Source organism: Perna viridis, chromosome 3, assembly GCF_037379345.1.
Source record: "Perna viridis isolate PV_CMFRI_1.1 ecotype Kerala chromosome 3, ASM3737934v1, whole genome shotgun sequence".
Classification (NCBI taxonomy): domain Eukaryota; kingdom Metazoa; phylum Mollusca; class Bivalvia; order Mytilida; family Mytilidae; genus Perna; species Perna viridis.
The window spans coordinates 17,767,159-17,791,948 of NC_142447.1; the positions used below are offsets into that span (position 1 = coordinate 17,767,159).

Below are 24,790 nucleotides of genomic sequence, written 5' to 3' on the forward strand. Positions count from 1 at the left end.
GTTGTGTCAAAGCTCATGTCTTTGGTGTAGATAAATTTAAGCCCCAAATAGGTTACTAAAGAGTACCAAGCCATCAAATGCAAATTTTAGATATCAAAAAAATAAATTCTAATATTAAAAAAAACATGATCATATATTGGAAACACATTTTCTTATAATAGAAATTAATTTCCAAATATTACAAAATGAATTTCTAATATCAAAAAATATTTTTTTAATGTAAGAAAATCTACCATCTTTTTTTTTAATATAAGAAAATGAATTTCTTGTATTAAAAAAAATAGTTTTATAGAATTAAAATCATAGCCAGCATTCTAACTTTTTAATATTGAAAAATCTTTTTTCTTATATTAAAAAATAATTTTCTTATATTAGAAATTCATTTTTTATATCAGAAAATACATTTCTGATATAAGAACTGCAATTTCTTATATTAAGAATTACAAGAATTTTTGATATTAGAAAAAGTTTTTTTTTACATTAGCAAGGATTTTTATTTCTAATTTAATTTCTTGACATTAAAAATTCAATTCTAAATGTCAGAAATTGAATTTCTTACGATTTTTTAATATTAGAAAATGAATTTATAATAATAGGAAAATAACTCTTTGTTAGAAAATACGGCTTTTCGTCCACTTTGGCACGCTAAAAAAAATAATACGTAACATTTTCCAAAAATCCATCAACGAACCCAGGACTTTCCAATCTGAACATCGTGATGCTCTTTCCAACTTTGGGCCGGATTTGTTACCGAAGTCGATCAAAATTACAATTATTTTCTTTTTTCCGGTGAAATTGCAAACATTGCAAAAATCCCGGGGGAAAATAATAAAACGATGTCTAGCCGTAAAAGCGTAAATTTGACCAAGCTTAAGCAGAAAATAGACGACAAAAAGCAGGAAACGATTTCTAAGTTCTTCTCCACGAAATGTCACGGCGATTCAATGACAAACGATGTTATTGAAATCGAAGACGATTCACCTGCTAAGACTTTAGAGAAGGTTTCTTAGTTTGGAAATTTGATTTTAATTTTGACATTGAATTATGCATACAATATTATCCTTGCTAGATAGAAAAACAGCCTGACCTTCCACGCCCAGTTGAAATATATGATACAGTGTGTGACTTATGACATACAAGACTTCTTAGTTAAACGATGTCCAAAGTTAACACAAAACTTTTTAAGAACATTTTTTTTAAATAGTATATTGGTTGTGCTGAAAAACATTCTACATAGGGAAAGTACAATACTAACTGGTTATTAGTAATACAATGTATAAAGCTCACATTATACATAAACATTTTTGCACTATTCCAAAAAGTTCAAAACATTTTCTTAAATGAAAAAAAAAACTAACACAGTTGCTGCTCATCCACACATTCTTTAATGAGAATCCTCTACAGGCTAATCATCCACACATCCAGTTTGAGTCATTCCCATGCGGAATAGTGATGGAAATGCTTTATGAAGGAAGTTTTGTGGAGATACTGAGAAATTCATTTTATTTTTATTATGAAAATATACATATACAGTCAAAATGATTGTTCTATTCATCTGATTTGAAACTTTTGATTTTGAGTATGTCAGTCTTACATAGTTAAATTGTTTGATAGTACTTTCAATAGTTCAAGAGTTTCTTTTTTATAGTTGCATATAGTTTTTGACAAAGTTTTCGAAATTATCAAAAGTATCAGATGTCTTACCAACATAAAATCTGTCCATTTTCAAGTAAGTACAAAAGAAACAAAATTTATTTCATTAGAAAGTTGATCAGTTTATTAAATGTGGACACAGTTTGCGAAGTCATCAATAGTCATACATTTGCAGATAAGATCAACAATATTTCCATATTGAATCAGCAGGGTATGACGTTTACATTTAATGAACCTTGTCTTATCAGACGAATTGATAAAAACTTTACTTGCCCAAATTGAATTGTAGGTTGTCCTTTAGTAAATGAATGTTGAAAAATGAATAGAATTTGATTGTATTCTGGGCAAGTATGATTTAACTTTCACTTGTCCAAATAGTAGTATTACTTGTCCCGGGCAATAGGACAACATATAAAGTCATGCCTTTATTGGGCGTTTCCATATGTTATTGACGCAAACCGGATGTGTGGACGATTAGCCTGAAGAGGCTTTCTGTCTTGGAATGCATGGCCAAGGAGCCATTGCCAAAAAAAAATTTAGAAACATTTCAAAACATATTCATACCTGCCAACTTACACAATTTTGGCCACTTGTCTAAAAAGTTTGAAATCCAATGCATTTCTGGCTCATTTTCAATACCTGTAATTTTCATTATTAAGAATTTTACTTGTCAACCACAAACAAATAATTAATCTATGATGTGTACCTGAAACATTTTTGATAAGATTATTATTTTGTTCAAATTATAAAAGAAAGCAAATGCACCTTTTATGGTCTTTAATCTTCTACATCACTTTTATCAATATATATCTTTTTAAAAATTGAAAAAAGAAGTCTTCAACCATTTAATCAAAGTAATTTTGAACAGAAACATTATATCCTACCCTTCAACTACCAATTGGGAAATGATTGTATTAGGGATTATTTTAACCATTTTTTTCACTAATTAGGAAACTTTCACGAGGGAAAAGTCATTGGTCCTTTACATTTACATGTGTATCATGACAGTGTATACCTTATGTAACTAATTTTCAGGATCAAGTTTTAACTTCAAAGAAAAGGCATCAGAATGATCCAGGCCAAGATGTAAATCCTCCCTCCAAAAGACAATGTATTGCAGAAATAAAATCTAGTATCTCTTCTCCAAAGTCAGATCAAAATTTCAATGGAGATTATTTTAATGATCAACAACCCTGCTCCTCAAAGTCTTTATTGAGTGACACAACAAAATTAAAGTTAAAGCAATTTGAATGTGGACAGGACTGTGAAAGAGATGAGATCAATGTCAAACTTCTGAAGAAGAACAATTTCTCATCTAAAGCTCCAGATCTGAGAAGCCAATTTATAGATCACCAGATGTCCACTGATGATGATGATAGTGATAGTGTTATGGTAGAACAAAGTCAATTTTCTAAATTTTCTCACTCATCCCAGAATGTGACATCAGTTAAAGGGAAATCCCCCATCATCAAGCAAACAAAAATAAAGTATACACCATTAGAACAACAATTTCTGGACATAAAAGATAAGTATCCTGATGCACTGTTATTGGTGGAATGTGGTTACAAATATAGAATGTTTGGGGAAGATGCAGAGGTTTGTATAATTCTAAGCTTTCATTTTATACAACTGCAGAAATTTTATGATAGAATAATGGTATGGCGTTATTGTAGTTGTCCACTTTGTAGTCATCGTCATCTATGGACACTTTTCCTTAGGCCCGACCGACCCTAATACATTTTTTCTTCAAAATTAACAAAATTGGTAATTTTCGCTTTAAAACCAGGTCACAATAGCTTTTGAATAGGAGACTGATTTATATCACATAAATCCAAGTGTATTACTGATGATGAGCACAATGGAAGCCATGAGTATCGTGGCACTAAAATATAATAAATGCTGTCACCAAGAAAGCAAATCTCTCGTGTCAGCGCTTTCAAATAGACTGATTGCATGATTAGATTTTTCTTGTGCAGGTTCAATTACAACTTAAACAGATCATATTTAAGAGCCTTTTATCCCCCAGTCTTTGTCCAGTGCCAGACTGATAGTTTTTAATAACTAAACATTAAAAGCCTTAAGGAGGTTTGAATTTTGAAGTCCATAACACAAAACCAGACAAAATTTTTAGACATAGAAGACACATAGAACAACACTGTGAAGAAACACATATTACAATCAGCAGCATGAACTTGCATTAGTTCTAGAGTGAACTCAGTTGCTCAAGACAGGGTAGCGGTTTCTGCTTGTTGCCACTTATTTTATAGTACCAGACATACATTTGTACATCTATAACATACAGGTCAGGCATTCTTCATACTCAAGGTTTAATAAAAATGAGGGAAACATTTTGATTTATTCATATAAATATGCATTTTTCACTTTGTCTTTAAAAAAATACATCAATGAACAGAGAAATTTGTAAATTTTTAAAATATATTTGCTGGTAACATTTTAAAATACAGTGTACTTATATTTTGTTCAAAATTCCTACAAAAAAAAATATGTGTATTGTAATAAAAGACATGATTAATAGGTGTGTTTTGTTTGTTTGTTTGTTTGTTTGTTTGGGTTTAACGTCCGAGCAGCAATATTTCAGCTATATTCAGACAATGAACATGAAATGGATGATAAAATGAACATGAAATGAAAAAAAAAAGGATGGGACATAAGGACAATAGGGTCGACAAACTTTGATTGCCACTGGAAAAAGGGGGGATGGGTAAGGTCGGGCAATTTAGCCTCCTGTGGCGGAGCGCAAAGGTTCCTACTCCTATCGAATACCACAGCTGGATTCTTTAACGTGCGAGGAACGTGGCATCTTTCCCAACACGGTGCACCACTATGGTTTGCGGTCAGGTTTTCCGTATTATAGTCTGACAACCCCAGCATGTAACACGCCAGGGGTACCCCATTCCACCACCTGGGGCACACATCCCAGTTGCTCTGTGGGCGGAGCGCTTAGCCCCCGGCTAGTTTTCTGAGCACTATTTAGTCGCCTTATACGACAAACTTAGTGCTGCTGCAGGCCTATTCTTTTAACACCCGGACCTGCACAGGGCATTAATAGGTGTGTATGTTAAAAATTACACTTTCTACATGTACTTAAAACCATACTTTCATGACTTAAACATGATGTATTTTACAAATATAGGCTCAACTTTAGTTGAGAAAAAATGAAAATGCCTTATAATAGTATGAATATTAGTCGGTTGATCTTTATGAAATTTTGTAACAAAGTTCCAATTTTACAGAGCTATTGCTCCAAGATATTTTGGAATAAGGGGCCAAAGACAAACATTTCATAAGATTATAACTACATATGAATGGTTGCAATATTGCTACATGACATTCTATACCACATAGGTCAGGCTGGGATTTATATTTTGGGTAAACACTTGAACCTTGTAAAAGTAGGGACCAAAACAGGACAGAAAGAAGCATTTTTCTGATGTTTTTACTTTTGAGATTCTGACTTGATCATATTTTAAATAATTAGGGACCACAAATGACCAGAAACAAGAAATTTTCTGATTTCTGGATGATAATTTGAGTAAAAGGGAATAGATCTCAGAAATTTTACCAATGAGTACCATACCTCCAAAGAAAGGTTGGAACTGATTTTGGAGATTGTCACTGGAATCATTTAAGAATTAGGGGCCAAAAAGGTCAAATTCTTATTCTGTGTCAAATTTCTAATTATAAAACAGAAGTCAAAGCTGGATCAAGTTTGAATGGTGTGTCTTTAATAGCCCTAATTGTTCAGGGTTCGACACCTGTGGTTGTTTCAAACTGCGTCCAGAGAAGCATTATATTATATACACATACGTATAGGATATTTAGACTTAAAGATAATTTAAGGGAGCCAAGAATTCAAAAGTAATCAAAAGAGTATAATCTAAGGACAATAACTAGAAAGGGAAAACAGACTCACTCAATGAATAACATGAAATAACCAAAATAACATGTACAGTACAAAGAAATAGTAATTGAGCAACCATGGACCAGGTGAATCGGGAGGGTAAGTGTCCTATACTTTCAATCTTCAAGAAGTTACCCAGTAAACAAGATGGAATTTGAAAACCACATAAATTAATACCAAGTTTTTTCCTGGCACTTCCCTTCCATTACGGAAACCAAGGAGGTAGGGCAGCATTTCTTTTTACCTCTTCTTTAACGTAAAGGGCTGTTTTCACTTCGTTCATAGCTAGAAAAAAAGTTGTAAGGAAGATGCTTGTTGGATTAATTTATTGATATTGTGAAAAAAAAATGATAGAGGGGTACTCTTAAAAGATACAAGAGAGGGGGTGAGAACTGAGAAATTTTTTTAATTGGTTTAAATTACAGAACTTGTTAAAGATGGCTGCCATAAAAATAATATACTTGAGGTATATTTACATTAACTTTAAAAAGATCCAGAATTCATTTCAGAATTAGAAGTATAGACATAAAGATTAACTCATCAATATTGTCATTTTGTTTTCAGATAGCAGCAAAGGTGTTAAAGATATTTTGCCACCCTGATCATAATTTCCAGACAGCATCAATACCTACTCATCGACTGTTCGTTCATGTCCGAAGATTAGTGTCAGCTGGTTACAAGGTAATGAATCTCCTCTGCAGACCTATAACCACTTGATTAATCACACAAACCATAACATCATCTTTTTTTCTTGGTCTTATACTATACCATTGTATTAATTTTTACATCTCTGCAGAATTTCTTAGTGATGAAAAATGAGGGAAGTAAAAAATTTGAAATTTCCATAAAAATGAGAAGTGAAAAATTAGAGCAAGGAATAAGTAGAGCCAAAACAATATATGTCACAACACTGATTTATAGGCTCTGTTTTCTTGAGATGAAAAATTTTCAAGAACACTAATTTCTTCAAACCCGTGAAGCTGTTTATGATGACTGTTTGTACTTGCATAAAGAGGCTGAGTTTAGGACTAAATAAGGCAGAGATGTAAATTAAAAGTTTTGCAATTAGTAATAGCTCTGCTATTCTTGATGTGAAATTGTTTTCACAAAAAATTAATATAGATATTTATTCCTGTAAACCATAAATAATAATAAAAAAAAAAAAAAAACAAACGCTCCCACTATACTCCATTTTATGGTGTTCTTGACTTAATATACCCCTACAATGCAAGTTTTATACATGGATATATACTGGGACTGGTTTCATAAAGAATCTCAAATCGAGATTTTCCTCAAATCCCTATGTTTTTCCTCAAATCTTCATTTTCAAACAATTTGATTGGTCGAAATTTGAGTTGAGGATGGATTTGATGAAAATCTCAATATGAGACTTTATGAAACCAGGTCCTAATCTCCTGTTTATTACAATGTTGTCCACTACTTCGCATTTACTGCTTGTTAAAGGAAAAAATTAATTGTATTTAACATCTGCAAAAACACATGCATGTACAAGTCAACAATTAATATAAGCACTGAAATGCTTTTAACTGACGGAGAGGTTTATATGAGCTTCTCATTTGGTCACTTGGCTTTTAGGGGAGGAAAGCCCGATATTTCAGACAGGAAAATTGGTGAAACCGCCTTTCTAGGGTTAGTTCCTGGAAACCTGGACACATTTACTGAGGTTTCATTATTTTTTTTGCAGTGCAGGTACCTTTGGTTTTGTAGGAGGTGCTTTTCATCATTTTCATTTTGTTTTATAAAAATGTATGAAATTTTAAAATTCTGGAGGTACCTTTCAGTAGTTTAGAAGGGTAAAAGTACATGGTACAGCCTCTTAATGAAAGGCCTGATTTTGGGATCAAACCTATGTCAGTGTCGACTTTCATGATTACAAATCCACAGCCCCTTCACCACTTGAAAAACATATCATCAATTGATGGATGAAACTTTTAACAGTGTTAGCTCACTATATGAAGATGTGCATGTTATCAGGAATTTAAGATTTCAACATGTTTTGTGAAAAATAATGCAGTAGGGGTATATACATACAAATCTCGTCAAGGACAGTTCTATTTTACTTAAAGAGACAGGGTTAAATACTGAGTATGAAAGAGATGGTAAAGTTTTGAAATAATAATCATATATATCTATTTTGTGGATGATTGAATGAAATTACATGTACATGTATATTATATTTTTGTTGAATTATTGTTAGGTACTTTAAAAATAAATATATCATCATTGATATTGTTCCAATTTCCTATTAATCACCAGTTCCTTTATTATCGAAGATTTTTTTTTCTTTATGAAATCTGGTTTTCTTTTAAGTATTTGAATTGTAAATGTCAGATCTCTTGAACTATTTGCCGATTTCAAGCTAAAGTTTAGTGCCTTGGTGCCTGTCATTTTTTGATTTGTGATATTTAATCTCCTCATGAAGTGAGGGATGATTTGGGAATAAATTATTTATGGTAAAAGAGCAAAACAATTTCTGCGAAGCATTCTTTTAATAGTAAATTTTATTACTATTTTGATTTCATTTTTGTCAAATACATTTGTACATGTATCATTGTGTAATATTTATAAGTACAATAGAACAAAGGTGAATGTTGGCATGTTGTATGGAGTGAACTGGAAGTTTTATATCTGTCAAGGACTTATTGGAATTGTTAAACTATATGTAATTGAGAAACAAATTATAACATTTTTTTTACAATATTGAACTAGGTTGGTGTTGTAAAGCAAACAGAGACGGCAGCTTTGAAGGCAGCGGGTGACAATAAGAGTGCTCCTTTTTCCAGGGAGTTACATTCACTGTATACAAAATCTACTCTCATTGGTGAAGGTATGAATTTAAAAAAAAATTTAGCTGAATTAGGAATGCTGTACATTATGCTTGCTGTTAAGATACTGATGTCTAATGGAAGAAATGAATGTATACTTGCTATATCGATAGCAATGACTTATCAAATAATCCCATTGAAATAACTTTTTTATTTTCACATTGTCGGTTCAAAAGATTAGAATTATTTTTATACCCTGCAGTGTGAAGTGGTTAGGTATTATGTAATACCTTCCAATAAGTTGGGTGTGCGCCTGTCTATCCATCTGTCCATGAATCTGTCTGTCTGTCCCCCAATGGTATCCAGATGATAACTTCAGAAGATATTGAGGATTTGTTTTTAACTTTGTATACTTACTGAGTATCATAAAATACAGATCAAATTTCAGTTTGATTGAATTATTTACACTAAAGTTATGACCATTTTAAATTGTTTTTCCATCAGAAATTTTTTTTTGATGAATTGGAATTATCTTTCTTTGATTTTTAAAGACGTTCTTTTTGGGTTTTAGTGAGTTTAGGTAACACAATGTCATATGAATGTGGTGGGATATCATTTAATGTCCCATTATAAGACCAGTTTTTACAGTAATGCACCAATCTTCAATCCATTCAAGGGCTTAGAGATGATAGTAATTAAAATATAAGATCTTCAGTTATTTGTCCTTTTTTACCACTGCTGCTGCTGCTCTACTCCTAGTAATCATGATTGCATGGTTTTGCATCACAACTACCCTTCTTTAATATAGAAGAATAAAAATCAGAATAGAAGTATATGTAACATTTATTTGTTGGAAAAAATTACTGTGAAAATTAGTACGTTTACAGAAAATCTTTGCATTGAGTCATTGACTCTCCTTATGTTACATGTGACAAAGATGTTGTCATCTGTTAATTTTATTTATCCAAGAAGTTTTACTGGTACATGTATGTATATATATATATATATATATATATATTTGTAGATGTGAATCCAATATCAGGGGAGATAACTGGAGAAGTCAATGTGGAAGAACAAACATCATTTTTATTCTGTATCTGTGATGTACCTATAGTTAAAAGTAAAGAGACATGTATTGGAATTCTGGTATGTTTGATTTGTAAATCTATTGTAAACCAAAATACATGTATATTACGAGAACAGGTATGGTTAATGTGTCAAAGATACAACAACCACATGGGATGAAAATGTCAGCCCAAGGCATGTATGTTTATTTAAAGTGAGTTTCCATGGACTGAATGGCTTGGGAAATATTTTACTGACAAATAATAATATTGACATACATGTCTACTCTTTTGGTGATGATGGAAATAAATCAATTCTACTTGGCTGTCAGGTTCAAGCAGAGGTTTCATTAAGAACTGGCTACTGTCAAAATGTAGACAGTTCAAAAAGTGGAAATGGACGGTGGTTCAAAATCACAATGGGCTCCATCCCCCCTTTGATACATTTTGAAGGTGTAGATGGTCCATTTTCTCCATTAAGCCTGTTCACTGAAAAGATAATGAAAGCTTTGAGGTTTGTTTTAAGAAGGTAGACCTAGAGTAAGGGACATAACTCATGAAATCAGTGATATGTTTGTATCATATTCAATTTCACCAAAGCCTCTCAAGCTTTCGTTTGAAGCAGAATAAAATGAATCCAAGTTAATTAGATGCTTACATAAAATTGATGTAAAATGCTGAATACAAACATTCCAATGATTTTTAAGAGCTGTATTCCTTACCCTAAGTCTACCTCCTTAATATACATTTATTTTAGTTGCATTTCATTAATAGCAACCCATGTATTTCAATGAGTGTTTTGTTTTAAGAGGCAACCAGGCAGTTGTTGGCACATGACAAATTTTGTTTTCAAAAAAACTTTCATCCATTTCATATCACCAATGTATCCTTTCTCAAAGTTTATGTTGGTTTTTGATTAACTGCAACGATTAAAGAGAAATAATTTACTTATATAGCATTGAAATTAATTGAAAAAGGGGATAACTCTTTTTTTATGGACAAATTTTTTGCTTTGTTAGGAAAATTTAAAAATCATCATCTGAGCCATTAATTGGTGATTTAACATAATCTTTGATATACATAACTTTTATATAATACAAATATTACATTGGAATAAAAAAAATTAAAAAATCAGTGCGAAAAAAAAATTAATGTTGTGCCACCCATATCAAACGGTATTCCTAAATTTTAAATGGAGAGCCTCTGAATATTAGACTTGGCTGAATTCGAAATCTAATTGAAACATTCTGGTTTACTTATTTTTGTGTTTCCAAGGTATCAGTTTGATTTTGCCGCTGTTTAATATTTGGACTTCTGCTCTGTCTAATATTTATTGAGTAATGAAGGGACTTCTTCATAGTGATTTATTTTCATTTTTCTTTATGGCAAAGTTAGTGAAAGTAAATTGCTGGTGGAATTAAGTTGATTTAGTACATACAATACATGTATTACATGTACAAATGCCTTTTTATGTGGAAATCTAACTTAAATTATTTCTCTTTTTAAAATAATTACCAATCACTATTTTGTTTTGCAGGCTGTACAACCTTCAACTGGTGACATCATTTATGATTGTTTTAATGACAATGAGATGAGAACTGAACTGGAAACCAGAATAACTCATATACAGCCTGCAGAAATACTGGTTCCCAATAACCTATCAGAGCAAACTGAAAAATACCTTAAAGGCATCATTGATATAAGGTAGAGTAAGAACAATCCTCTGAGATAAGTTTTACACTAATACTGTATGGTGGGTTATGTTGGCAAATGTAAAATTTTGTAATTTTGAGGCAAAAAGGTTAATGAAATAAATTCTAATTTTGGAGGACACACAGTGAAACACAAAGTTCTTAAGCAAAGAATAAATGTTTTGCAGAATTTATTTTGAAGTTCTTAGACATGCTGCTAAAAACATCAAACTTCAAAAACAGTTTGCAATATACATTGTACAACTATTTGTTTCAAGCTATTGGTAGAATTTGAAGTTTCTGTCATCCCAATACTCCCATATACTTTGTTTAAGATATGATTTGTGAAGACTTCAGTTTATCATATTGTTTACCATGAGCTAGCAACGATTTTTTTCCCTTACACTTTCTCAGCAATTGCTCATTACAGTGACTTGAAATTTTAGCACATTCTTCCTGTAGGTATGCTGTTTGGTGGGATCCATTTTTAGGAAAATTGAATTGTTCACTAAGGACATTGTTTATTTTCCTTATATCATGATTGGAAGCGGGGGTTTCAATAGTGAGCCATCACTCAGATTTCTTGTTTTTTTATTTTGTAGTACCACAGGTGATGACCAAATTAGGCTAGAAAAACAGACCCATGAACATTTTGACTTTGACCAAGCTTTCAACAATGTTTCAGAGTTTTTCAAATCAGATACCAAATGTAAGTATTGTTTCATATTAAGGTTAGTGATTTCCCCTTAAAACAAATTAAAATGTACTCTTTAAATTATTCTTCATATACAATTCTACATTTTTTGTTGGTTTCCAAAGATGCATTATTCTGGTATACCACCCTTTCTCAGCAAGTTCGGATGTGTGGTATATTTGAATTTGAGTAAAGAAGTAAAGAGCAAAATTTTTCTTATCCTTTCCATTCTGTTGTTTTTTTTTCTTACTTCCTGCTAAACAAAAACATCAGATGATAATTTGTTAAAAATGGAAGTTAAATGAAATAATTATCAGTAATTTTCACAAATATGGGTGGAAAGAAGACACAAAAATTATGCATAGAAAAATGAGATTGTAACATCAGTTTCCACCAAAGAATGATGCATCAGATTGTTTAGAATATTTAACTAACACTAACTTAGTTGTATTCAGTATAATTTAACACATGCTGCCTGCAGTTGAGGGTGGATACTGGATCACCACACTCATTACCCTCAACTTCTTCTTGGGCAATATTCTTCCTCTATTTGGTAATCGAGTATGCCACCCTCAACTGCAGGCAGTATGCATATAATACTCATTCACCATGATTCAGATTGTAGTAATGGTAAGTACTTCACTATAAAACATATACTGTCAAAGATGTACAGTGAGACCTGTCTAAACTGAACTCCATGTCAGAGATGTACAGTGAAAACTGTCTAAACTGAACTCCATTCAAAGATGTACAGTGAAACCTGTCAAAACTGAACTCAGTTGGACTAAAAATTGTGTTTGGTTTTAATGTTTAGACAGGTGTTTGTTTAACCAAGGTTCAAATACAAAAATTGATATAATGGGACTTTTATCAGTAGTTGCTTCAAACACAGGTTTTCAGATTATTCAGTATTTGGTTTATAAAGGTGTAACAGTTCAACAGTCCATGAGAAAACAGTGGTTCTCTCGTCCATCTTTTCTTCTATTTGTATACCGTGAAAGTTCTAGTGTTCATGGAGTACCAATTTTGTGGTTTTTATGGTTAGGCTAAAATACTAAATTTGGTTCCCAACGAATAGTAGATTCCCATTGATGTGTAAACTGAAAACTGAAAAATCATGAAATTAAGAATCCACAAACTTGTGTTTCTTCCCTGATCCAAGAAAATTGGTATCCATGAATTAAAGTACTTTCACAGTAAATACTTTTTGTTTGGACTGCTCATTCATATCTTTACAAATTTAACACAGTGCTGAATACAAATAAATCCTGGTTAACATTAAGTGCTGTGATTTAAGTGTCTAATGCATTTATTGTTTTTTTTTCACTGGAAATAAATTTTTCTGCTCTTTATATCAATTTTCTCTAGTTACTTGTATTTTATTGTTTATTGTTACAATTACTATACAGTGGGCATTATATTGGAATCACCTCATCTGTCATTCCATCCATCCGTCTGTCTGTCCAAATTTGGTTATAATTACACAGCTCCCAATGACAGATGAATACAAATTTGGTGTGTTTCTTTATATAGATGGGACATCCATTGTAAACAATTGTTTGATGATGTCTGATATCAACCTCCTGAGGAGTGAGGGTATACATAGCATGAGATCACATGCAACTTCATGTTTATATTTTAGGTGCAAGTCGCCTTCAGGAAATTATCAATTTACCAAAACCTGTGATCAGCTGTTTCTCGTGTGTTTTAGTCTACCTCAAAGATTTTGGTCTTAGCTCAGTCCTCAGACTAACCAGGTAAACTGTCTTGGTAAAGTATGTTGACTGATGATAATGGCAGGTACATTTTCATTACATAATACAGAATAATTTGCATTTTTGTCAAGAACACAGGGAGAAATGTCAAACATGATATTTGATTTCACATATTCAAAAATTATTCTACATACTCTGTTTTAAGTACTTGAGTTACACTTGAAAGTATATTTTACTTCATTGAAATAAAAAAAAATATACCGACTAAACATCTGCACTGCATACTATGAAGATTAAAGTTTATTTCTTTGCGTCATTTGCTCCTGAAGTTAAATAACACTAAACACCAAGGAATGTTTATTTAAAAGTTTTCTGAAAAGATTTGTGTACTATACATATTTGACCTTTAGAAAGAATAATCAAGGGAACCAAGGTTATAGCGGTAATCAAAAGAATGTAATCCAGGGATAAAGACCAGACATGGAAAACAGACATACACAACAAAGAACATAAAGTAACTAAAATCATACATACAAAGTAACAAAAGTAAATGAGCAACTCGGACTCCACTAAAAACTGGGAGCATGGACCAGGTGCACCCGTAGAAGAAAATATATAGAGAACATCTTTTATACGAGTAATGGTTTGAATAAAAACACCGGTGCACACCTTTTTGCCCACTAGAAATAGATGGAGTGAAGTATTCAATTTTTGGACGAGTAGAGATAGATGAAATAAGTTGAGTGTAAGATCAAACTTTTTTTGTTAATTTTGTTAATTTTGTTTTTTTTTTTTGTTTTTGTTTTATCATTTCAGCAATATATGCCAGTTTTCTACAAAATCTCTGCACATGCAACTACAGTCCACTGTTCTTAGGAATTTAGAAGTATTTCAGAATCTTACAGATGGTAAAGAGAAAGGTTCATTGTTCTGGGCTATAAACCAGACTAAAACAAAGTTTGGAGCAAGGATGCTGAAATCCTGGTTAAAAAACCCACTTCTCTCAGCCAGGTACATAAATTAAAAAGTTGCTACACTTTTTAAGAATTAAAGGTTCCTTTATGATGTTACATCAATGTGTAAAAGTGTTGTATGTCAAAAATGTGTTACTGGTTAATGCTTTCACACACCAATGAAATATAAAAAATGTATGACTGGTCAATGCTTTCACACACCAATGAAATATAAAAAATGTGTGACTGGTCAATGCTTTCACACACCAATGAAATATTAAAAATCTGTGACTAGTCAATGCTTTCACACACCAATGAAATATAAAAAATGTGTGACTGGTCAATGCTTTCACACACCAATGAAATATAAAAATGTGTGACTGGTCAATGCTTTCACACACCAATGAAATATAAAAAATGTGTGACTGGTCAATGCTTTCACACACCAATGAAATATTAAAAATCTGTGACTAGTCAATGCTTTCACACACCAATGAAATATAAAAAATGTGTGACTGGTCAATGCTTTCACACACCAATGAAATATTAAACATCTGTGACTAGTCAATGCTTTCACACACCAATAAAATATAAAAAATGTGTGACTGGTCAATGCTTTCACACACCAATGAAATATAAAAAATGTATGACTGGTCAATGCTTTCACACACCAATGAAATATTAAAAAATTGTGACTGGTCAATGCTTTCACACACCTATGAAATGTAAAAAATGTGTGACTGGTCAATGCTTTCACACACCGATGAAATATAAAAAATGTGTGACTAGTCAATGCTTTCACACATCAATGAAATATAAAAAATGTGTGACTGGTCAACACTTTCCCACATCAATGAAACTTAAAAAATAAAAAAAATAAAATTCTTATAATTACAGTTCATTAAAATTCATGGAAAATAGGCAATACACAGTATTCAATTAAAGTAGTTCACTGAATTGTAGGCATGGCCTATATTGATAGCTCAAAGATATATTTCATCGACTCATGAAACATCATGTATAAATCTGATTTTTCAATGAGATAAGTTTTAATGATATGCACAGTAAATGTTACTATAAGTAAATGATTAATTTCAGATTTACATGTTTTACAACCGACAATTTGTTCTTAACACACTGGCCAGGATTAGGTGTTCGGAAGGGGGAGTTCGAAATTTCATACTTTGGTGAAACCATTTTGCTATAGTAAGTTCAACAGGGGAAGCATGGGTTTTCAAAATATGTATCTGTAATTTTGACTAGGGTACTATCTCTAAAATCCAGTACCTCAGGAACCCTTCTGATTATTTTTTTAATTGCCCCTTTAACTCTTGTTGAGGCTGTAACTTTTTTGTCTTTTAATGTGGGTTTTTGATATTTAGCATGTGGGTAGATCACCTGAATTTTATAGCATATATGGCTTAATTGCCATGGTGGGCCCGCAGAGATTGATTCCATCTCAATGATTTTTAGTTTGTTTTCCTTATTTAGACAGATACTATCCAGACAGGAAGCAGTACATGAACTTATAGAGGGAGACAACCACCAGATCCTCAACCAACTCAAAAGTTCATTATCACACACACCTGACTTGGAGAAAGGAATCAGTTCCATCTTCTATAAAAAGGTAAAAGTGAATATATTTGGAGAATGAAGTGATTATTTGTTTGTAAACTGAACTTTTACTCTTAATGTACTTGAAAAATTTACAGGAATTCAAGACTTGTTTTTAAATTTTGAAAATTAATGAAATCAATGAATGATTGTGTTATAGTTTTTAGAAGCTGAAAAAAATAATTTTACCAACAGATATGGTATAATCGGAGAATATCTGGTCTGCTTTGATTGTTTCAAGTTCCAATTACCTATATTTGTTTTATTATCATATTAAAGCTTTGTCAGAAACTAATTCTGTGCCAGATCCCAACACCTTGGTTATAAAGTCCATAATTGCCTTCTGCTGTTTACGGTGTGACCTTTGCAGCTGGCAATTTTATATTGATTTCACACAACTTGTATAACATTTGTAACTGACGCTTTAATTCTGTCATTCGGTCTATATTTACTTTTCAGTGTTCTGTGCTAGAATTCTTCTTAGTATGTAAATCTTTAATTAAATGGTGTGAGGATATTAAAGCAGTATCCAAACAATTTGATGGCAGTCTGTCATCAGATATTCTCAAAGAAATAATTACTGAAATACCAGATCTTCTGGCTGATGTCAAGTCATTACTGAACACTATTTGTGAGAATAATGTCAGGTAAATGTCATTACTTTATATCATTTATATATCATAATTTAATGTGTCAGACTAGGATAAAGTAGGGTCTGTTTGATTGGTAAATTGTTCTTGTCCTAAAATGCATAAAATATTTGTCATTGGATGTAAAACCATAAACAATTAATCACGGTCATCATCATGAACTCATGGATCGTTACAGTGTATTCATCTACTCGATGAAAACTGATTTGTTCAAGAGGTCATAGCTTTTCTTTCCTCTTTTGTCTACCACTGACCTGACTTTTTATGAGCAACTTGGCGGGTGTTTCTAGAAAAGCAGAGGACTCTTACCCTACCAGTGATCCCAGTTTTTAGTGGAGTCCGAGTTGCTCATTTACTTTTGTTTCTTTGTATGTATTATTTTAGTTACTTTTTGTTCTTTGTTGTGTTTGTCTGTTTTCCATGTCTGGTCTTTGTCCCCAGATTACATTTTATTGATTTCAGCTAGAATATTGGTTCCCTTGATTACTCTTAGTCATGATCTATTGTCATTGTCTGTAAATCATTATCAAATGCCAACTAGATAATATCAAATTATTTCAGCTATTAAAGTCAATCCTTAATGTCAGGAAGAAATTAAAATACCACATTGCAAATTAAATGAATGTATAAATGTAAATTACAGTTTCAATTAAGTGTTTTTTAAATATATGTTCTCAACTTGATATTATAGAGATAAGGACAAAACCCACCTGTTTTCTGATGAGAGCTTATTTCCTGATGTACAACAAAGGAAGAAAGAGATTGAGGATGTTGAGAAAGAAATGTTAGGACACAGACGGACAGTCAGACTAACACTCAAACAGCCAGCCTTAGATTATGTTACAGTTATGGGTACTGAGGTAAAAGCAATAAAAACCTAACAATTTATGCCAATGTAAAAATCATCCCGTCTGTCCACATTTCTTGTAAGCGCAACTCCTTAACCGCTCATGGGATTTTGATGGAATTTTATAGGAAGTTTGGTGATATGTAAATGAGCATTAAGGAATATAAGTACTGTTGAAGGACTCCAAAGGGAGATAATCTAAAATAAGGATTTCACATGTTAAAATAAAAGGAGCGCAACTCCTCCTAGAAAAACAATCCTAGAATCCCATCCCTGCAAATCCAATTCTTCACGCCCGCCCTGATTTTTGAAGATTTTCAAAATGCATTGTGAAAAATATTTCTCATCTCAAATTTCTGAAAATAATCTATGTCTTGTCCAGAAATGGTATAATTGGAGAATATTTTTTTTTAGTAGGAAATTCTTGTTTGAAAATCATAACTTTTTCACTGCTATTTTTTTAAAAATGGTTTCAAATTATGAAAACTGGTAGAGGTGTAGCAGTATAGACACATATACTTTGATAGAGCTGTTGCTATTTGTTTGTGCTTGTAAAATCAATCACCAAGCACACATAAATGGTGAAAAAAAAACAATAGTTTTATTTGGCTGGAGTGACAGTTATTGAAGGAAAAAATAAAAAAATAAAAAATTAAATTTGTCCCCCTGCCCAATTTTTTCAGTAAAATTGGAAAAGAATCTGGGAATTTTTATGGCCTTTATACTTTTAACATTCTTTTATCTGTGGGCATCAATTTTCCTGATATTTTGTATTTGATGGATTTTCAACTTCAAATACATGGATTTCATTAGATTTTCTATTGAAATTTAAGGAGGTATACCTAGGGTAAGGGAAACAACTCTTAAAAATCACTGGAATGTTTGTCTTCAGCATTTTACATCAATCTTATGTAAGCATCTAATTAACTTGAATCCATTTTATTCTGCTTCAAATGAAAGCTTGAGAGGCTTAGGTGAAATTGTGTATGATGCAAACATATCACTGACTTCATGAGTTATGTCCCTTACCCTAGGTCTACCTCCTTAAATTTTCTATTTTTTTTTTACTTTTATTGCTTTGTCAACCAATCTCTGCAACGTACATTATTTTCTAAACCTTTATTTAACTGATTTATACACTACAAGTATTTTATTTCTATGTATATCTATTTAATCTTTTTTTTCAGTACCTGGTGGAAGTAAAGAATAAAGTATTACATGTTGTCCCTAAAGACTGGTTCAAAGTCAGCAGGTATAGAAATATTTGATGATAATTTTGTCCCTACAATAGACTATAAAACAATATTATGCTCATTCATGTATACATTTATACAGAATAATGGCAATTTTGAAGTCGAGACAGAAAATATCCCAGTAAGCCTAACAGCGTGAGATGTGATATTCTGTTGAGACCTTCAAAACTGATGTTATTGTGTTTTTCAGTGAAATCATAGCTGATTTGACATGTTGTCATTGGATATTGCCTGATGTTTAATATCACAACAGTAGCCGGAGATAGAAAAACATCAGGCAGTAAGAACAAATAAAAATGATAAACATGTAGTTGCTGATAATTATGTTTCAATTGAAAGGGAATTATTGCTAACAAGAGCAGGATGTTTTTTTTTCTGCTTTTTAGCTTTTTTTTCGCTATTTCAAATCCTGGTTTTATCATTACGACTCTGTTTTTTTTACTGTATATTTACTTCCAATTTTGCCATCTACCCCATTCAAACCTAGGACACCTCCATGTTGTGCCCAATTTGATACTGTTCTTTCAAGTTTGATTTTGTAAATTCACTTTTTTACTTAATGTCTGTCAAAATATAATTTTGGAAACAAAATATTTTACTCTATCTCACTAATACTGTAATACTAAACATATTTGCATGTATAGGACTATTTTGTGTCATTTAACTGTAACACTGTATATACATATAAGAAGAAATAGTCAATGTTGAGAAAGAGTAATCTATTTCCAGTACTAAAGCAGTGAGCCGATTTCATCCACCCTTTGTTCAAGCAACCTACAAGAGATTAAACCAGCTGAGGGAACAACTGAAGAAAGATTGTGAAGATGCTTGGCTGCATTTCTTAGGGTACTTTTAGTATTATGCATCTGTTTTCCAGGGAAAACATATGTTTTTTAATGTCAGTCTATCCATTCATCTATTACAATGGTTATTGTTCTATATATTTCCCATATTTTATAGGAAAACAATCAGACATGATTTTCTTCCTCTTTAAAATAAAATTCTGCTTTTTCCATATTTTACCAAATGATGAAGTTAGCTTCTTGCCTGTAATGATTTTCAATGAAAACAATATATTTCATAGTTTTCTATTCGATTTTAACTTTCTGTCAAACATAAATTAAAAAAAAACAAAAAAAAAATATATAATGATCTTCTTGCTAATTGTTCAGTCAAGTAGCATACCACATAAGGATCATGCAAAATGTGATTCATGGTTGGCAAGCCTACGTATTTTTATTTTTGATATTTTGTTTAAAATGTTACAGTAAACAGAAAGTAACATATTGTTTTTAGGAGATAAAAATTATATTAGAATGTACTGTAGAATTCAAAATTAAGGGAGATTACTCTGTAAATGACACTAAAATACAATAAAAGCTATTGGATTTTCCATGTGGATTATCTCATTAGAGCAGACAGATTGGAATGAATAATTATACATTTCATCATATAGATAATAACAAAATTAAAAATATGTAGCCTTTTTTTAGGTGTATCACAATTTTCTGAATTTGCATGATTCTTAAAAAGACTGCTACTTAAGACATTGCTTCAGATTAATCATTTAATCAAGGGAAGACCTGGCAAGTTCATCCCATAGAGTTAATATTTTACTTGCTGTAAGATAAGACATTATCTTAAGAAAGATTTTGGATTCATTATCTCCATGTATTTCAACAACAACCAAATGAAGAAAAATTTACTGTAGGGTTTAAAAGAATATTTATTTTATTTTTATCTGCCCTTTACAGCTGGTTTGAAGAGGATTACCAGCAGTACAGGAAAGCAATACATCACATAGCCACCCTGGACTGTTTATTCTCCTTATCATCTGTAGCAAGACTGCATGGATATTGTCGGTACTGTTTCTGTATATTTTTATGCAATTGATATCCTGTTTAATCAGAATGACCTTACTACACGTGTTATTATTAGAGTACTCAAGGGAACCAAGATCCTAGTGGAAATCAAAAGAATGTAATCCAGGGACAAGATCAAACATGGAAAACAGACAAACATAACAAAGAACATAAAATAACCAAAATAATGCATACAAAGTAAATGAGCAACTCGGACTCCATTAAAAACTGGGAGCATGGACCAGGTGCACCGAAATATTGGCATCACCTTGTTGGTTTGTCGTTCTGTACATCTGTCCATATTTCATCACAATTGTCCCAGCTCCCACTATATAGATGGATTTCAAATTTGGTTTGTGGCTTTATATAGATAGGGTATACATTGTCAGTGATTTAAGGTACTGCTGGAAATCAACTTCCTGTACAAACAGGGGTATTCCTAGCAAGACAATATGTTCTTGTTTTGAAATGACTATCTTTCAAGTATACTAGTAGCTGTTTTTGTACATGTATGTCATGGAATGATTTAACAGTGTGATTGATTGTGTCAGTATTCATTGTCAGATATACCATGCATTGAACAATCAAAACAAACCTTAAGTTTATGTACTTGACTTTAATATTCTTTCACCTGTATTTTAAACATTCTCTATCTCAAACAGGAAGGCATATCAACATACTTAGATACTTTATTTAGACACCAATTTTAAAGCAACCACTTGTCAATTTATCTTTTGAGAATGAAGCAGTGTTTACTTCTTTGAAACTTTTTGACTAGTACTAGGATTAAACCAAAGATTTTACTAACCTTGCTGAAGGTTTTATTTGTGCATTATACAACATCAGATTTGCATTTTCAATAAAAATGCTGATTGATGATGTTGTGTGGCTGGTCCACAAAATTTATATACATTCATGTTCATCTAAGTTAAAGAAATGATGTATTTGATTTCAGTAACCTTTTTATTTTTTTTTCAGGCCTACAATTAAAGACACAGATGTGTGTATAAATATAGAACAGGGTAGACATCCAGTCATACAACAGATTCTACATGGTGATCAACAGTTTGTACCTAATGATACTCACTTATCAGTAAGTTGTTTACTGGATGTTACTCTTTTATCAACAAGTTGAATACTGTATGTAGGCTAAAAACCACTAATTCCACTTTCCATAGGCTTCTATGCTAATTTCACAATATTCAATGGCTTCTCTGGACTTTACCTTAACTTTAACCTGCAGAGGACTATATATCAGCATGATTCTACATATGTCAGCTCACAATCCTCAGAATGGCATGTGGGGTTAGCAGACTTGCAGTGCAGTACTGGTCACCGGAAGTGAAGGGTCTATAAATAGCATGGGAAATCCCAGTGTTTTCACAAGATAGGGGTATATTTAAAAATCATTATGGAGATTAGGCTTCACATCACAAGAAGCAAAATGCACCTATAAAATGTACAGAAATGTTTTTCCTTTCAGAAACTGTTTAAATTTTTTAAATAAGATGAGAACTTTTTTCACAGCACTATGAGGAACAGGGGTAATTTCTGCGTAGGACTATTTTTGCGTACGTTCCAAATGCTCATTGGTTGAATTGGTGGTCTGTAACCTAAAGAGTCACTTTTTGTCTTAGAAAAAATAAATAACTATACAGGTATCTTCCTACACACATACTGAATGCATTTGCAAAGTTTCAGTGAAATGTGACAAGCACTTTTTTAAATATTTGATTTTTAAATATAGGGTAACCAAGTTGTGCGAGCAAAAAAGTGACAATATTCTACCATACTTAAATGCATTAAATATTTGCAAAGAACTTTTTCTGACTTTTCAAATAAAAAATATCAATCACAACTTGTTTTTTAACAATATTAATGAAGAAATAGTTTTAAAAGTAATCATTTTCTGAGAAATTGGTCTATTTTTAAAAAATTATTTCTGACATGCCTCCCCCTTTTTCTTGATCACATGTCAAAAATCCTAAATCTTTAAATTTTCACAAAAGGTGATATATTTGGCTTTAAATTTGTAAATACAGTGTTTTCACATTAAAACATGACCAGTAAAAGGCACCTAAAGCAAAAAAAGTACTCAATAATGGATTTTCCATGTTGCCATAGGGGAATGCTGATATGGCCTTAACCGCAGTAATGAAAGTGAGTTTTTCCTCATTTCTAACCTAATTTTTGCTCAAATCTACACAAAACTTGATTTCAAGTGCTTATTACCACCATATTTAGGTGAATATAGCCCTCAAAGTTTAATATTTGATATTTTTACTAAATTTTCTACACTTTTTACAAGATAGGACATAAAAATCAGCCAAAAAGACCAATTTTCAATAATTTGGACCTATAACTTAAAAAAATGCATATTTTGAAGGATTTTTGTAGTGTATTCCTCTCATGGCAAAGTTAATAAGATCTTCAAGTAGTTTAAAGCTATTTCAAAAAACTTTTCATTTTGCCATGGCTTCTTCTTAAGGCTAAAAACCACTAATTCCACTTTCCATAGGCTTCTATGCTAATTTCACAATATTCAATGGCTTCTCTGGACTTTACCTTAACTTTAACCTGCAGAGGACTATATATCAGCATGATTCTACATATGTCAGCTCACAATCCTCAGAATGGCATGTGGGGTTAGCAGACTTGCAGTGCAGTACTGGTCACCGGAAGTGAAGGGTCTATAAATAGCATGGGAAATCCCAGTGTTTTCACAAGATAGGGGTATATTTAAAAATCATTATGGAGATTAGGCTTCACATCACAAGAAGCAAAATGCACCTATAAAATGTACAGAAATGTTTTTCCTTTCAGAAACTGTTTAAATTTTTTAAATAAGATGAGAACTTTTTTCACAGCACTATGAGGAACAGGGGTAATTTCTGCGTAGGACTATTTTTGCGTACGTTCCAAATGCTCATTGGTTGAATTGGTGGTCTGTAACCTGTAACCAGGGTTTGACACTAACATTTCATGATAGGTAGCCCACAGGACCATGTGACAGATACTTAGGTAGTCCTCAAAATTATTTTGTGGTCCTGTTCTTAGGACTAATGAAATTTTAAGAACTAATTGAGGTAGCCCAAAGGACTACCCATTAATATTTCAAGATAGTTCTCCCAGAAATTAGGTAGGCACAGGACTACCGGACTACTGTTAGTGTCGAACACTGAATTGTAAGTTGAATTCTGAATGATACTCATTTACCAACAAGTTGTGTTTTGAATGATATTCACTTATCAGTAAATTGTATTCTGAATGTTACTCACTTATCAACAAATTGTATTTTGAATGCTACTCATTTATCACTAAGTTGTATAAATGTATACTGAATAATATTCATTTATAAGTAAGTTGAATTCTGAATGATACTCACATTAGTAGAGATGTATTTTTAATGATATGCTTCTATTGGTGAGTTGTAAACAAAATGATGCTCACATGTAAGTAAGTTGTAAACAGAATGATGCTCACTTTAAGTTATAAACAGAATGATGCTCACATGTAAGTAAGTTGTAAACAGAATGATGCTCACTTATAAGTAAGTTGTAAACAGAATGATGCTCACATGTAAGTAAGTTGTAAACAGAATGATGCTCACTTGTAAGTAAGTTGTAAACAGAATGATGCTCACTTTAAGTAAGTTGTAAACAGAATGATGCTCACATGTAAGTAAGTTGTAAACAGAATGATACTCACTTATTAGTATTGATTAAAACCAAATGATGTTCTCCTCTAAGTGAGTTGTATATTTATCATTTATGATTTCCTTTTTAGTGTATTTGTATTTTCTATGATATAAATTATTTTTCCTTTTTTTTGTAGTCAGATGATAAGAAAGTGATGATAATTACAGGGCCTAATATGGGAGGTAAAAGTTCCTACATCAAACAGGTGGCTCTCATATCTATCCTTACACAGATAGGATCCTATGTCCCTGCAGAGTCAGCTGAAATGGGTATTCTAGATGCGATATTTACCAGGTATTAACTTTTCCAAAAATATATTTTTTTTTACTAAAATGGTTGATAGTCATTCGTGTGTTATAATGTTTTTATCATATAATGCATTTGTAAC

At 31.8% G+C, this 24,790-nt stretch overlaps 1 protein-coding gene across 2 annotated transcripts in view; it reads left to right on the plus strand.

Annotated features, from left to right (window-relative positions):
• The first annotated feature begins 795 nt into the window (after window positions 1–795).
• Window positions 796–24,790, plus strand: part of LOC148621265 (DNA mismatch repair protein Msh3-like) — a 28,732-nt gene continuing 4,737 nt past the window's right edge. For both annotated transcript variants that reach the window (XR_015921134.1, XM_088575425.1), the window contains exons 1-17: window positions 796–1,001; window positions 2,689–3,249; window positions 6,140–6,256; window positions 8,306–8,423; window positions 9,386–9,507; window positions 10,963–11,129; window positions 11,719–11,825; window positions 13,453–13,567; window positions 14,342–14,536; window positions 15,970–16,105; window positions 16,552–16,739; window positions 17,434–17,602; window positions 18,777–18,841; window positions 19,572–19,688; window positions 20,597–20,704; window positions 21,683–21,797; window positions 24,539–24,696. Coding sequence is in view for 1 of the 2 variants with exons in the window: in XM_088575425.1 (XP_088431551.1) it covers window positions 837–1,001; window positions 2,689–3,249; window positions 6,140–6,256; window positions 8,306–8,423; window positions 9,386–9,507; window positions 10,963–11,129; window positions 11,719–11,825; window positions 13,453–13,567; window positions 14,342–14,536; window positions 15,970–16,105; window positions 16,552–16,739; window positions 17,434–17,602; window positions 18,777–18,841; window positions 19,572–19,688; window positions 20,597–20,704; window positions 21,683–21,797; window positions 24,539–24,696 (2,723 nt within the window). In the remaining variant the exon portion in view is untranslated. The remainder of the gene's footprint in view (window positions 1,002–2,688; window positions 3,250–6,139; window positions 6,257–8,305; window positions 8,424–9,385; window positions 9,508–10,962; window positions 11,130–11,718; window positions 11,826–13,452; window positions 13,568–14,341; window positions 14,537–15,969; window positions 16,106–16,551; window positions 16,740–17,433; window positions 17,603–18,776; window positions 18,842–19,571; window positions 19,689–20,596; window positions 20,705–21,682; window positions 21,798–24,538; window positions 24,697–24,790) is intronic.